General features: G+C 40.5%; 1 protein-coding gene across 1 annotated transcript in view; it reads left to right on the forward strand.

The window, feature by feature from the left end:
• Positions 1–14,273, forward strand: part of tox (thymocyte selection-associated high mobility group box) — a 250,318-nt gene that overhangs the window by 101,747 nt on the left and 134,298 nt on the right. Inside the window, exon 2 of the mRNA XM_043689379.1 lies at positions 7,446–7,511. Coding sequence (XP_043545314.1) covers positions 7,446–7,511 — 66 coding nt within the window. The remainder of the gene's footprint in view (positions 1–7,445; positions 7,512–14,273) is intronic.

A 14,273-nucleotide genomic window follows, 5' to 3' on the forward strand; every position in this document is an offset into this window, starting at 1 on the left:
TTTGTCTTGATCCTTTCTTGAACAAGGGGGTTATCTCAGAGCACAACGGCATCATGATCAAGTAAAATAAGGAATGGCAGGTGGAGTTTAATTTCAATAAATGTGAGATGTTACATTTTGATAAGACAAACCAGGGCAGTTCTTACACAGTTTATGGTAGGGCCCTGGGATGTGTTGAAAGAGAGACCTAGAGGTGCAAGTACATAGTCCCTTGGAAGTGACGTCTCAGATAGACAGGAAGAAGGTGTTTAGCATGCATGCCTTCACTGGTCAGAGCATTGAGTACAGGCATTGGGGCGTCATGTTACAATGCACAAGACATTGGTGAGGCCACATTTGGAGTACTGCTTGCAATCTGGTCACCCTGCTATGGGAAGGATGTTATTAAATTGACAAGGGTGCAAAAAAGATTTATTAGGATGTTACCAAAACTCAAGGGTTTGAGTCATAAGGAGAGGCTGGATAGATTGGAACCTTTTTCCCTGGAGGGTAGGAGGCTGAAGGGTGACCTTATAGAGGTTTATAAAATTGTGAGGGGCATGGATAGGGTGACTAGCCAAGGTCTTTTCCCCTGGGTGGGGAAGATCAGAACTAGAGGGCACCGGATTTAAGGGGAGAGAGAAAAGATTTAAAAGGCAGTTTATTCACACAGATGATGTGCATATGTGGAATGAGCTGCCAGGGTAGAGGTGAGTACAATTATAACATTTAAAAGCTATTCAAACAAGTATAGTCAGTTCTGATTTAACATGATAGCTTAGTTCTTGCGCAATCTTGCGTTATAAGAAAATCACACAATAGCTGTGCCATTTAAACTAATGGGACCAGAATCATGTTATAGCCAATACAGGGAATGAAAGTTCGTGTTCTGCAAATAACGGTCTAAATTCTTCAATCGCATTAAAGCCAATTTGTGTTGAATTTATTATAGCAGATCCAACTGTACATGGATAGGAAAGGTTTAGAGGGATTTGGGCCAAATGCAGGCAAATGGGACTCATTCAATTTAGGATACCTGGTCAGCATGGATGAATTGGGCTGAAGGGCCTGTTTCCGTGGTGTTACTCTATCTATTTGCTGGCCAAACACTAATTTTAGGCAATGGCCTTGTTGCATTATCGCTAGCATATTAATCCAGAGACCCAGGAACTGTTCCAAGGGTCAGGGTTCAAATCCTGCCACGGCAGATTATGGAATTTTAAATTCAATTAAAAGAAATCTGCAAGTATGAGTCTAAAGATGTTTCTGATACTATTGTCGATTGTCAACAAAAATTCATCTGGTTCACTAATGTCCTTCAAGGAAGGAAACTCCCATCCTAACCTGGCCTGATCTACATGTGACTCCAGACCCACAGCAATCTGGGTGACTCGAAACAGTTAGGGGTATTGCTGGCACCAAGGAGCATTACCGACCTTCCCTGGCTCACTGAGGTTTGGCTATTCTTTAGGGCACTGGCTCCATACTCGAGACCAGACAACTACTGATCACTCTGTCAGCAACCTCCCGGCAGTTCAACACTGAGGTCAAATACTGCACTTTCAGTGGAGCTGCACTCAGTGTCAACACAGCATGTGCCCAGGACTCGAGGATAAACTCTGAACTCAGAAACTTCTCATTCAGGACATTGTTCCTGGTATTCAGCCAAGGCTGATTTGCTAATATAAGAGACATTTACAGCAATAGATTGGACCAGTACGTTGTTCAGTCCAGTTTTTGAAATCACTACTTGATAATGCAGGAGGATACTTCATGGAGATTGTGAGAGAATTAAGTCCTCACATCTTTTCTTCAGGATGCCATAGTGATTATAATCCATAGCTGTAATAGGAGTGCCTTCAGTTACTCAATCCTCATTTCAGTAATTCTGGCAACTACTGATTGCCATGAACTGTAGTAATCCAAGGACTTGCCATGGTAACAGCAATACAAGAACAAGTCTAGTTCTTTTGCTTACAGACCAGCTGGAAAACAATAGATTGCAACTATTTTCGGTTTCTAAATTGAGTTGCCCTGGGGAAGGGGGCTTTGCTGGCCTCTGGTGTTGTCAGTGAACCCTGGAGCATCCTGCCATATGGTGGAGGTGGCTGATTTCCAGTTGCTGATTGCTTTCCCAAAGAAATTGTATTCAATTACAGGTTTTGGCAATTGACGTGCCCTTGACCCATGCAATGCAAATTTGGATGGAAGATTGTGAAATGTGCCAGAGGTCACCCATAGATGCTTGGTTTTTTTGATTAGATTCCCTACAGTGTGAAAACAGGCCTTTTGGCCCAACAAGTCCACACCGACCCTCCGAAGAGTAACCCATCCAAACTCATTTCCCTCTGACTAATGCATCTAATCCTACGGACAATTTAGCATGGCCAATTCATCTGAACTCCACATTTTTGGACTGTGGGAGGAAACCGGAGCACCCGGAGGAAACCCACGCAGACACGGGGAGAATGTGCAAACTCCACACAGAGAGTCACCCGAGGCTGAAATCGTTCCTGGGACCCTGGTGCTGTGAGGCCGCAGTGCTAACCACTGAGCCACCGTGCCACCCATAACAGGTTGGAGCCTGTTACATTAAGTTCATGACAACACTAAACTTTAATGCCATTGGCAAAGCTGGTCCGAGCCTGGAAAGAATTTGCAAGTCCAGTTGCAGACTTTTGCACTGCTCTTTTATAAGTTTCTTCAGAAATCTTAGTCTCCTCTTATTGGTGTCTTCAATATGTCCAGGGAGAATCCTAGCTTTGTGTATGTAAATAATGGCTTAATAATGAGCATCTAAAATTTAAATAGAGCTGTTAGGATTGTGTCTTTTCATTTTCCAAAAGCTACAAATAGAGAAGGATGCCGTTGCTGATATTAGTGGGAGACAGGCAGGAGGCTGGAAGAACACAGCAGGCCAGGCAGCATCAGGAGGTGCAGAAGTTGACGTTTCAGGTGTAACCCTTCTTCAGGGCTAATATTTATAGCTGCATACCAATCAGTGGGATGACTGACCTTGCCTCTACAATCAGTGGGATGACTGACCTTGCCTCTACAATCAGTGGGATGACTGACCTTGCCTCTACAAGCACGCAAACATTCATGGAGAAGTAGGTTGGCTTCAAAAAGCTGGCTGTTCAGCTGACTGAATGTTTTGATTTCTGTTCATCAAAACAAGTGTTTCTCACCAAGAAATGTGAGTTACCGTGAGATACAGCTGTACATATGGATCTTCCATGTAGCACTCATTTTGGAGTCATTTCAGAAACTGAATATTTCTGAACAAAGACACATTTTCGTGAAGCTTTTCATTTTGCCCTAAGTAGTAGAATTTGCAAGAAATAACAAAGTAAAGGAGAGAGCTAATTGGTTAGCGGTGGATTCCGGTTCATTGAGGCATTGCCAAGAGAATGCATCAGTTAGTGATGACTGAAAGTTAACTATAAAGCTTTGTTTAAATGTTAAGCAGGGCAGATTCACTCTGATTAATAAAGGCTTTACCATGAGAAATGAACCAGAGAATGGACTGCTACTGATTTTAATGTGTTGAAACGAACCCAATGTGCGCATGTTCTTTTTGTCTGATGGTCAGTAACAGAGGAAAGTTAGCGTATGGAACTGTTTGGGAATAAGGAGTTGGGGTTGTTTTCATTAATATCTTTATGGACAAAATGATAGCTGTCTGGGCTGCCCCCTCGCTCTCTCTGCCTTGTTCTCTTCCTTCGCTTTTCCAAGCCCATCAACTACTTCCTTGGTCAGTGGTGGAGTCAGTGTCCTTCCTTATGTAGCACTTGAAAAGCAATTGAGATCTTGCAAATACATACAACTGCAGCCTGAAGGAGATAAGGCCATACCCTCAAATGTTCATGGTCATGGTGTCCCTCATTCTGGATCTCTGGTGGGTGCATTTCATTGGTTTGACACATTGTCAGGAATCTGGCTTTCAGCACAAAACTCCATCCAGAAATATGTCAGTGGCACAGAGACTATTTTGGAACTCCTTTAAGATTGAAACACCTGAAAAAAATTGAGTACTGCTGGTGAAAATTGGTAGCGTACTGGGCCAGAAAGAGTTATGTGCAAGTTTCCTCTGGTATTTTGTTAACTAGCTCAAAAATCACTGCTGAATAATTAGAAGATAAATTCTAACATTGAAAGGCTGTACAGAAAATTCATGATGAAATAAAAGGATTAGCTTGCTGCTGAAATGAAATAATGTTGAGTAATCAATGGGATTCTAGCTCTTAAAATAAGTATATAGTACATCAACTTGGAAGCTCTCCCAGAGGCCGAGAGTTCCATTGGGTTCTGTTATTGTAGACACACAAGTGCTTTTAGACGTTAATTAAACACTTAGCCATCCTCTTAAAGAGTTTTGTAAGTAATACTATGTGCTACTTATAGTGTTGAGATGGCGATAGACTTATATTGTTGCATGGTGTTCATTTAATCTTTGCAAAGTAAAGCCACAACTGCTGAACATATATGTATGTGGTTTTATCAATGATTTCAGACATTGCATCATGAACTTTGCTTTGGCTAGTTGAAAGGGTATTCGGTAGTAGTGTTTACATTTGATGGTTATTGATTGTGAACATATTGTGGTTCTCTTGGATTGTATAGGGAGAGCAATGTTCAGGATTTTGTTTGAATAATGTTGCATTCTGTTGACTGCTGCAATTTTCAAATATGTCAGAAAGAAGCCTTCAAGATAAAAGTTAAAAATCACACAACACCAGGTTATAGTCCAACAGGTTTAATTGGAAGCACACTAGCTTTCGGAGCGACGCTCCTCCATCAGGTGATAGTGGAGGGCTCGATCGTAACACAGAATTTATAGCAAAAATTTGCAGTGTGATGTAACTGAAGTTATATATTGAAGAATTGATTGTCTGTTAAGCCTTTCATCTGTTAGAATACAGTGATAGTTTCATTTCTTTCATGTGTAAATCACAAAACCCTTTTTTTTAAGTTGCACTCTCGGGTTAGCTGTTAACAATGGGTGATAGCTAGACAATGTGTTGAAGGTGTTAGCCCCCTGTGTTCTCTGTCTATGACCTGATGTTTAGATTGATTCTAATCTAAAAAGTGAGATAACAGAGTTTTACATAAACTCATGCAGTTTTTGAGCTCAGAGTTCTACATGAATGTATGCGGTTTTTGAGCAAAGTGCAATGTAACTCTGCAAGTGCAAAAAAATTCACCACACAAAATGTATGTGTTCATGTGGGTCTTTGTCTGTCTGTGTGTCTGTCTGTCTGGGGTGGGGGTTGTGAGTGTGAGAAAGTGTGTGTGTGTGTGTGTGTAATGAGTGCAGAGTGTCTTAAGTCTGTGAGGGGGTGCATGTGTGGGAGTGTGTGTGTCTATAAGGGTATGTGTGGGTGTCTGTGTGCGCGTCTGTGTGTACCTGTGTCCATGTGTATGTGAGAGAGTGTGTGTGTAGGAATATCTGTGTGTGTGTGTGTGTGTGTGTGTAGTGTAATGGTGGTCACCTGTAATGTGACATGAACCCAAGGTCCCAGTTGAGGCCCTCCCTATGGGTACCGAACTTAGCTATCATCCTCTGCTCGGCCACTTTCCTCTGCTTTCTGTCCCGAAGTCCACCTTAGATAAACGTTCAAGATAAAAGTTTTTTCTTTGTGCATGTTCTTGGATTTTGATTCAGAACTGCTTTGTATGTTTAGATTTGGTAACTGAACTGTTGCAATATCAATGTAAATGCAGAGAAAGTTTCAGACTAATCTATAAATCTCAAGATTGTTTTTTCAAGTTAAAACTTAACCTCTCATACCTCCACCCAAAGAGGGAGCTTTTTACTTTAATGTGCTTGAATAAAATGGACAATAGTGAAGATGTTTTATATTTGTCCCATTTATTTATTTCTATTAAACCTACCCCGATGTCTTTATCATGTTATTTAGTTACACATTCTTGCTTGAGCAGTTAAATGTGGTTTTGAGCAATCCCAGAAGTTATAATTTTAATACTAACTTTGATAAGTTCATGGGATGCTGGCTGAGCCTACATTTATTGATGTTCCTTAACTGGCCTGCAGGGGCCATTTCAGAGCCATCCATATTGCTGTGGGTCTGCAGTCACATGTAGGCCAGGCCAGGTAAGGATGGCAGATTTCCTTCCCTAAAGGTCACTACTGAACCAGATGGAATTTTTACAACATGGTTATTATTTGGTTAGGTTTCAATTCCAGATTTTTAAATTGAATTTAAGTTCCACATTGAGGTTCAAACTCACATGCCTGGTATTCTGGATTACTTGCCCTGTGATATTATCAGCACCCCACTGCCTCCCCTGTGAGGGTACCTGCCTTTATATTGAACCAAAGCCTGTGAACTTCAGATGGTCTGAACTAAGGAGTTCCTCAGTTTTGAAGTGTCAGTTTCAAGAATAAAAAGGCACCACTGAGGTTGGGTTAGCTCAGTGGGATGGATGGCTGGTTTGCACTGTAATGTGACGCCAACAGCGTGGGTTAAATTCCCGCACAGACTGAGAAGGACTCCTTCACCTCAATCTCTTGCCTCACCTGAAGCGTAGTGACCCTCAGGTTAAACCACCATCAGCCATCTCTCTCTAATGGTCTTACAAATACCTTCAGTAGAGTACAATGAAGCCCACTTTGTAAAGAAACAAAGTGAACTAATTGTCATGACAATATAGTTCCATAAGTTAGTCAATCATAGCATCAGTGTAGAATAATTGAACAACACCCACAATTTGTAGCATATCCACTAACAAGTATTTAACAAGCATCATCTGAGTTTCATCAGTGAATATATGGAACATAGTGATAAAACAGCTCTTCTGTGGCAATGGTAGTGTGCCTATTCTGAGCTGGAGGCCTGCGCTGTAGTTCCACCTGCTCCAGCAGTATATTCCAACGTACCTGAGCAGATTGATTGGTCTATGATGTCTATAAAACGTGAAAACTGGCTCAATCAATTTGAAAATGCAATAACATTGAGATATTAGAGTGTTGCAATGCTGAAACCAAGCAATATTTTCAAATATTGGACCATTTCTTTTTGTATGTGCACACATACACTCCCTGCAGCCAAGTCGTAACATTGAAATCTGGAGCAAATCAGAGTACTTTCGATTCACTTCATCATTCTTCTACCCTGCCAGAAACAGTGCGATTCATTTAGCAATTCATTAAGACTAATAGCAATATGTGTGTGTATGCTGCCGAGAATGAGCCATTTTGTTTCATAACAGATTGCAGATGAAAGGAAACCATTCATTTCTTGCCTGCCTGATGTAATTACTACTGCACTAATTGCCTCAAATCACTGGCATCCAGGGTCAATAAGGATAGGAACAAATAGATCAAAGACATGCAATGTGAAAGGAAACAAACCTTTCAATAAGATCTACGTTTGGTTCTAATGTGCATTATTGCTAGACTTTAAGTTTAGACGCATTCTGAATATTTATTATTTTGTTCACAGTTTGATGGTGAAAACATGTATATGAGTATGACAGATCCAAGCCAGGAGTGTATGCCAGGAAGCCAGGTGGGTTAATTAATCTTCTCCGCCATGTTTCAAGATGTAATTAAACAAATTCAAAAGGATGCATTGCAAATAAGCATTACTATCAGTAACTGGTGTAATCAAAATAATTATAATTTGCAAACAAAGCATTTAAACTGTGCTTTAGATTAATGAGATGTAGCATGAACAAATGTCATATTTGGATGATTCTGAGATGCAAACATTCAACATTGCAATTAGCAGTGTTTTTACTGAGCAATCAAGTATATACTTTGTTGGCATGATCTTAAAAGGCAAATCTATGTTCTTTATGAATAATGTGCTTACATGCGCTTATTAGGAGAATTTTAATTGTAACTACTTTGATCATGAGGTGCAAACCTTACACTAAACACCTGCATATAAATAATGATTACACTAATTTATTTTAATTGGAAACAAAATGTTGGAAAAATATCTTGTAGTATATCATGAAATAAGATTTTCAGACAAATACTAATTAGTAAATGTATCAAGTCAAAACACAAAACATTACTAATGATCATTTATAAGTAAAATTGTATCTAACTTATTATTTGCTATAGGAAGAATTGAAAGTAATCCATTCACAACACTCAGTAAATATTTCTCGTCCAAGACACAATAAATCAGCAGCTTTCAGGCTCCAGTTGAAAAATTATTGCAAACTCTCATTTTGTAGAATGTTTTATATCCCCTGGTAATGCACACATTTAAACAATTCTAGTCCTCTAATGTTTACTGTTGTCAATATTTATGTATTTTGTTCTATCACTTTTGCCCTACATGTTACTTTTATTACAATTAATTTTGTTTGTTCACTTAATCTATCAAGTTACATAGGAGATAAGTGGGCGTGACATATTAATTAAATCAAAAAAAGGGTTTATAGTTTGTGTAAGAGGCAAGATAAAGCTAAAATGAAAAGCTCACAGAAATGTAAATCTGAAAATTAAGAATATAGGAGGCTATCCATTTGATAAGACCATGGCTGCTCTACGTTTGACTATCAAACATCCAACTACTGAAATGTTGAAAACTAATTGGGTGTCATTTAGTTAATATATATTCAGCAGAACAGTTTAACAATTCTATTATGACACTGCTTTCATGTTTATGTCAGGTAATTTTGGCTGTATGCTATTGTAAGAGTTACAGCTTAATCAGGAAGTCATGTGCCAATCAGTTGGCTATATTAGACATCCCTCTTTAGCACCTACACAGGCACTGGGCCCCACCTCTTCCACCATTACATTGATGACTGCATCAGCGCTGCATCCTGCCCCCAGGCTGAACTGGAGAAGTTCATCGATTTCACCCACAACTTCCACCCCACCCTCAAATTAACTTGGTCCATCTTGGACACTTGCCTCTCCTTTCTTGACCTCATCATTTCCATCTCTGGCGACAGTCTCCAGACAGACGTTTACTAAAACCCACAGACAACTACCTCCTCCCACCCAGTATCCTGAAAGAACTCTATCCCATTCTCCCAAATCCTCTACCTCAGCCACATCTGCTCGGATGAGGAGACATTCCACTCACATGCATCCCAGATGTCCACCTATTTTGAATAACATGCTTTTCCTCCCTCCATCATCCAGAGAGCCCTCCTCTGCACCACCTCCATTCCATGTTCCACTGCTCTAAACCCCTCCCAACCCTTGTCCTCACCTACCACCTGCCAGTCTCTGCATCCAATGCATCATCTTTAAACACTTCTGCCATTTCCAACCTCACCTCCATCCAGGGCCCCAAATAATCCTTCCAGGTGAGACTGAGGTTCACCTGTCCCTCCTCCATCCTAGTTTGCTGCATCAGGTGCTCCTGATGTGGTCTGCTCTAGATTGGGGAGACCAAATGTAAACTTAGTGAACGGTTCACCGAGCATCTCAGTCGAGCCGGGCTGTAAAGGCCCTCCCAGTCACTGCTCATTTTCATTCCCCTTCCCACTCCCTTTCTGACATGACCATCCTTGGCCTCATCCATTGACAAAACAAACCACAACTCAAATTGGAGGAACAACATCTCATCTTCCGCCTGGGCAGCCTACAGTCCAGAGGACTCAACACTGAGTTCTCCAATTTCAAATAACCTCCATGCCCATCCCCCAACTCCCTTCCCACCTCCACCCCCTCCCTTCCACACCTCCCTGTCACCAACTGGATTCATTCCTCACATTGACCAACCACCCTACCCCTGCCACTCCCTTTATCTGCAGCTCCCCCGACATCCACCCACAGACCTGAAGAAGGGTTACATCCCAAACGTTGACTTCTCATCCTCCTGATGCTGCCTGGCTGTCTAATCAATTCCCAAGACCAAGTGGGGCCAGCGCTAACATGTGAAACCACACTCCCTCAGCTCTGGAGCATGTATATTTCAATTCCATTCTTGTATGAAGCCTCATTTTCATAAAATTGGTAAAAAAATCTTTATGAAAATTAGAAGTATGAAATCTGCTAAATAGGAAGAAGTCATTGCTGCTGTCTGCCCTATTATGACATTGAACGTTATCCAGCTGGGCAGTGGAACTCTGCACACAAACAGCTCCTTTGTTGTTAAGCTGGATTGTTGGCACAAGTCAGCAACATAACTTGGGTCTGCCGAATGCACCACACACTTTAAAACGAAACAGTCAAAAACCAGCATTGATAGTATAATGACACTCATAAACTTCTTCACTGTGTTAGTTATACTTAAGGAAGTGGATTTGGGAATGTTTTGTGGTAACATTCATTATATTTGCAGATAAATATCTTTGTATGGTACATATGAAATTCCCTTGTTATCAAGATGCTGTGAATCTATGCATTTTAACTGGCTTAATGTCATGTGAAACTAGCAGAGGTATTGAGCACTATGTCATTATGTTTATGTTTTCATTGCAATGCAATTTGGTATCAGTTATGTATTAGCTTGTAAAAATATTATGAGCTAAAATGTTTCTTTTCCATAGAATACTATGTGCTTATTATTACAATATGAATTAGGCAACATTTAAGTTAGAAGTGGGGCAATGAGTTTGAAGGAATCTAAGGTAAGTCACAATAAAACACCAGCAGTGTGACAACCTCGTGTACACTTAAACAGGCAATAAAGGAACTACATCAAAGTAAAATAATCTCAACAAGTTAAAAAACAATTTAAATAATTTGTATATTTATGTCAACAAATGTTTTGTACACCATGGCATCACAATTACGACGGAGAGATAGTGATAATCAAAAATCCAGAAGATTAGTGAAGAAATGTACCAAATGTTACAGAATAATTCATTGGCTTTAGTCAAGATGACAGCTATAGACTGAGGACTCTATTGTACAGATTACAAGTTATTACTGTGGGGAAGAATCTAACCTTTAGAATTACATATCAGTACCTTACAGTAAGCGTTATTTCCAGCTGAAAGTATAGTATAATTTGGAAGTATAAATAAATTAACAGTAGTAGCAAAACTCTTTTATGACGTGCAAGCACTGTAAATGTTATGATTTGGAGCGACGTTCCGAAAGCGAATGTGCTTCCAATTAAACCTGTTGGACTATAACCTGGTGTTGTGTGATTTTTAACACTGTAAATGTTAACCAGTTTCAGTTTTTATTATGATCTAAGAGCCTTAAATCATTCGATAATGTGAGTGAAAAATCTGTAATGGCTTCTTCTGCTCTTGGATTCTGTTCAGACAAAATCTACAGTTTATTTGCAATTATAATAATTCCATATATTTCAAATAGAGTCAGCCAGAATGCAAGACATTTATTATCAAATGTAAACGATATTTGACTGTCCTCAGTTCTGTGTTAATATTGAAGTGTTTTAAGTGTAACACTGATGTTTCATGTTTGCACTAAATGACAAGTACAGTGATGGATCAGCCATTAGATGCCTTAAGGGTTTAAAAGTACAGAGACCAATTTAACTTGCTTAACAAAGCTGGAACACAAATGGCAGTGAATGGTTGTTGCTATCAAACATCTGTTACTCCTTAAAAGAACCTTGTAAAATATTTTGAATGCATCACTGTGCTTGTGAATAAACTTCTATTTATCAATTGATGAATGCCTCCTCCCACACCCCTCGTCTTGCCCCATCATACCCACAGTGCACTGCTCCAGCGCGGCCTGTAGACATGGCTGCTCCTGTACTGGACCTTCTGCACAGCCTTGGGGCACTCCTCACTGCACCCAACACCAGAGGAAGGGGCAGGAACATTGAAGCCTCCCTTCTGTGCAGCTGTAGCTTGTAATTGAGAGATCGTGATCAACAGCTAGAACATGCAATTTATTTGCCCATGTTATTTGTTGGGAAAGATGTTTGTGTTTTGGGGAAGTGGTGTTGTGATCCTCCACAATTAATTTTGAAAATTCTGATCTACAGCCTTCATGCAGACAGACCATTGTCATGTTGCTGAAATCGAGCTAAGAATCAACCACTCCTCCAAGATTGACTATCTGTGTGCCTTATTGGATTTAAAATAATTAAACACATTTCTGTTATAAAACAAACATTACAGCAGAGCTCCCTGCTTGCTACTGGCATATACTCTCAGTCAGTCCAACTAATATGTGAGGTCAGGAGAAAGTGAGGACTTCCTGATGAAGGGCTTATGCTCAAAACGTCGACTCTCCTGCTCCTCAGATGCTGCCTGACCTGCTGTGCTTTTCCAGCGCCAAGCTTTTTGACTCTGATATGTGCAACCGAAGCCTATACAAACATACACACACAGTCACAGACACACACACACCCACTCTCTGTCACACACACACTCTCTGTCCCTCACACACACATACACATACACTCTCTCTCTCTCTCTCTCACACAGAACCTAGAGTTTTTAAAGGTATAGCCTAATAAAAGCAGACACACATGTAACAATTTCCTCTTTTTGAAAAGAAAGCTGAACTATTTACAATAACAGATGAGCCTCTGAGTACCTATGAAATATCGATAGTTTATTGAAACATCCTGATCTCATGATAGTATGCTGATGACGCTGATTTCCACACTGTTGTTTATGTTTCTTTACTTGTTTCTTCCCTTTATTTTCCTGGAGGCCTGGACTGCTTCCACTTGCTGGTTCCATTTGTTTCCCTGTACGTCTTGCCTGAGTTCTCTCACCAGAATATCGCTGCAGCTGTTTATTTCTGAAATGACTGTCCCTGAGTGATGTGCAGCTCCTCATTTTAACTGCTGTGTATTGCCACTTGTTCTCACAGATCCATATCACCTTGGGCTGAAATCAACGTTTCAATGGCCTCTCATGTTGAGCCTGGTTTGTCTTACTTGCAAGTTGCTCCAGGTCTTCCCATAGATTTGCAACCCTTTCGTTAACTGTGATAAACATTTTATGTTTCCTTTCTTAAACAAGGATAGACATTACTGCTGAAACTCAGCAGATCTGGCAGTATCCGTGGAGAGAAAGCAGCGCTGGATCTTTGGGTCCAGTGAACCTTCTTCAGAACGTGTTCTGCAGCAATTTCTGTTTTTGCTTCAGATTTATAGCACCTATCCTGGTGGTTTTTATGCTTTTTTCCTTGCTCTTTAAACTCTTTGGAGGTTGAGCATTGGAATCCCTTAAAGACTTCAAACTTGAAAATGCCACCTCAAAGATGATGGATTTATCTTGAGTTAGTTTTTCAGCCTTTTGCACTTGAACTTTTAGTTTTCCCTCGACAGCAGAGAGCTGGGATTTTCATGCTGCTGATTCAGAACAGATAGGTTCTGTTCTTCATTATCATTCAGTTCTACAAACGATGCTGAAATAATCTGCTGCAGTTTCAGTCATGGCTCTGAGATCTGATTGATTCCATGGGTTCTGACCAGTGCCAGATTATGGCATTCTGGTATAATTGCAGTTGCTGGTCCTGCAGCATCTACAATGTAATGGGCCTGTGACCATCTATATGTACCAAATAAAAGCAAGTTACTGCGGATGCTGAATCTGAAACCAGAAGAGAAAATGCTGGAAAATCTCAGCAGGTCTGGCAGCATCTGTAAGGAGAGAAAAGAGCTGACGTTTTGAGTCTAACTGACCCAGATGCTACCAGACCTGCTGAGATTTTCCAGTATTTTCTCTTTTGGACCCATATGTACCACATGTGCTCCTGCACATGGACTTGGTGGACCATTGTATCCTGAAAGTTTTACCTGCATCAGTTTCACTGTGGACTCCAGGTTCTGTGGGATCATGTTTTCACCTTCAGGCAGGAATATATTATTAGCAATTACCCCATGTTGGTTTTAGCAAAAATAGATCAACATGTTTAATTCAGCAGGGAAATGGAAACCTAAATTGTAGTTCCAGTGTCCAGGAGGTTGAGAGTAGTGAGGTCAGAAATAAGATTTCAAGGTCACAAGAGTGCACCAACAAGTAGGAAGGTGGTTTGAAGTGCATCTACTTCAACGCCAGGAGCATCCGGAATAAGGTTGGTGAACTTGCAGCATGGGTTGGTTCCTGGGATTTTGATGTTGTAGCCATTTCGGAGACTCCTGCTGAGATATTTGTATCATCGATAGTCACAGGTGAGGTGCCGGAAGACTGGAGATTGGCTAATGTGGTGCCACTGTTTAAGAAAGATGGTAAGGCCAAGCCAGGGAACTATAGACTACTGAGCCTGATGTCAGTGGTGGGCAAGTTGTTGGAGGGAATCCTGAGGGACAGGATGTACATGTATTTGGAAAGGCAAGGACTGATTAGGGATAGTCAACATGACTTTGTGCATGGGAAATCATGCCTCACAAACTTAATTGAGTTTTTTGAAG

The sequence above is a fragment of the Chiloscyllium plagiosum genome, chromosome 4 (genome assembly GCF_004010195.1).
Source record: "Chiloscyllium plagiosum isolate BGI_BamShark_2017 chromosome 4, ASM401019v2, whole genome shotgun sequence".
Lineage (NCBI taxonomy): Eukaryota > Metazoa > Chordata > Chondrichthyes > Orectolobiformes > Hemiscylliidae > Chiloscyllium > Chiloscyllium plagiosum.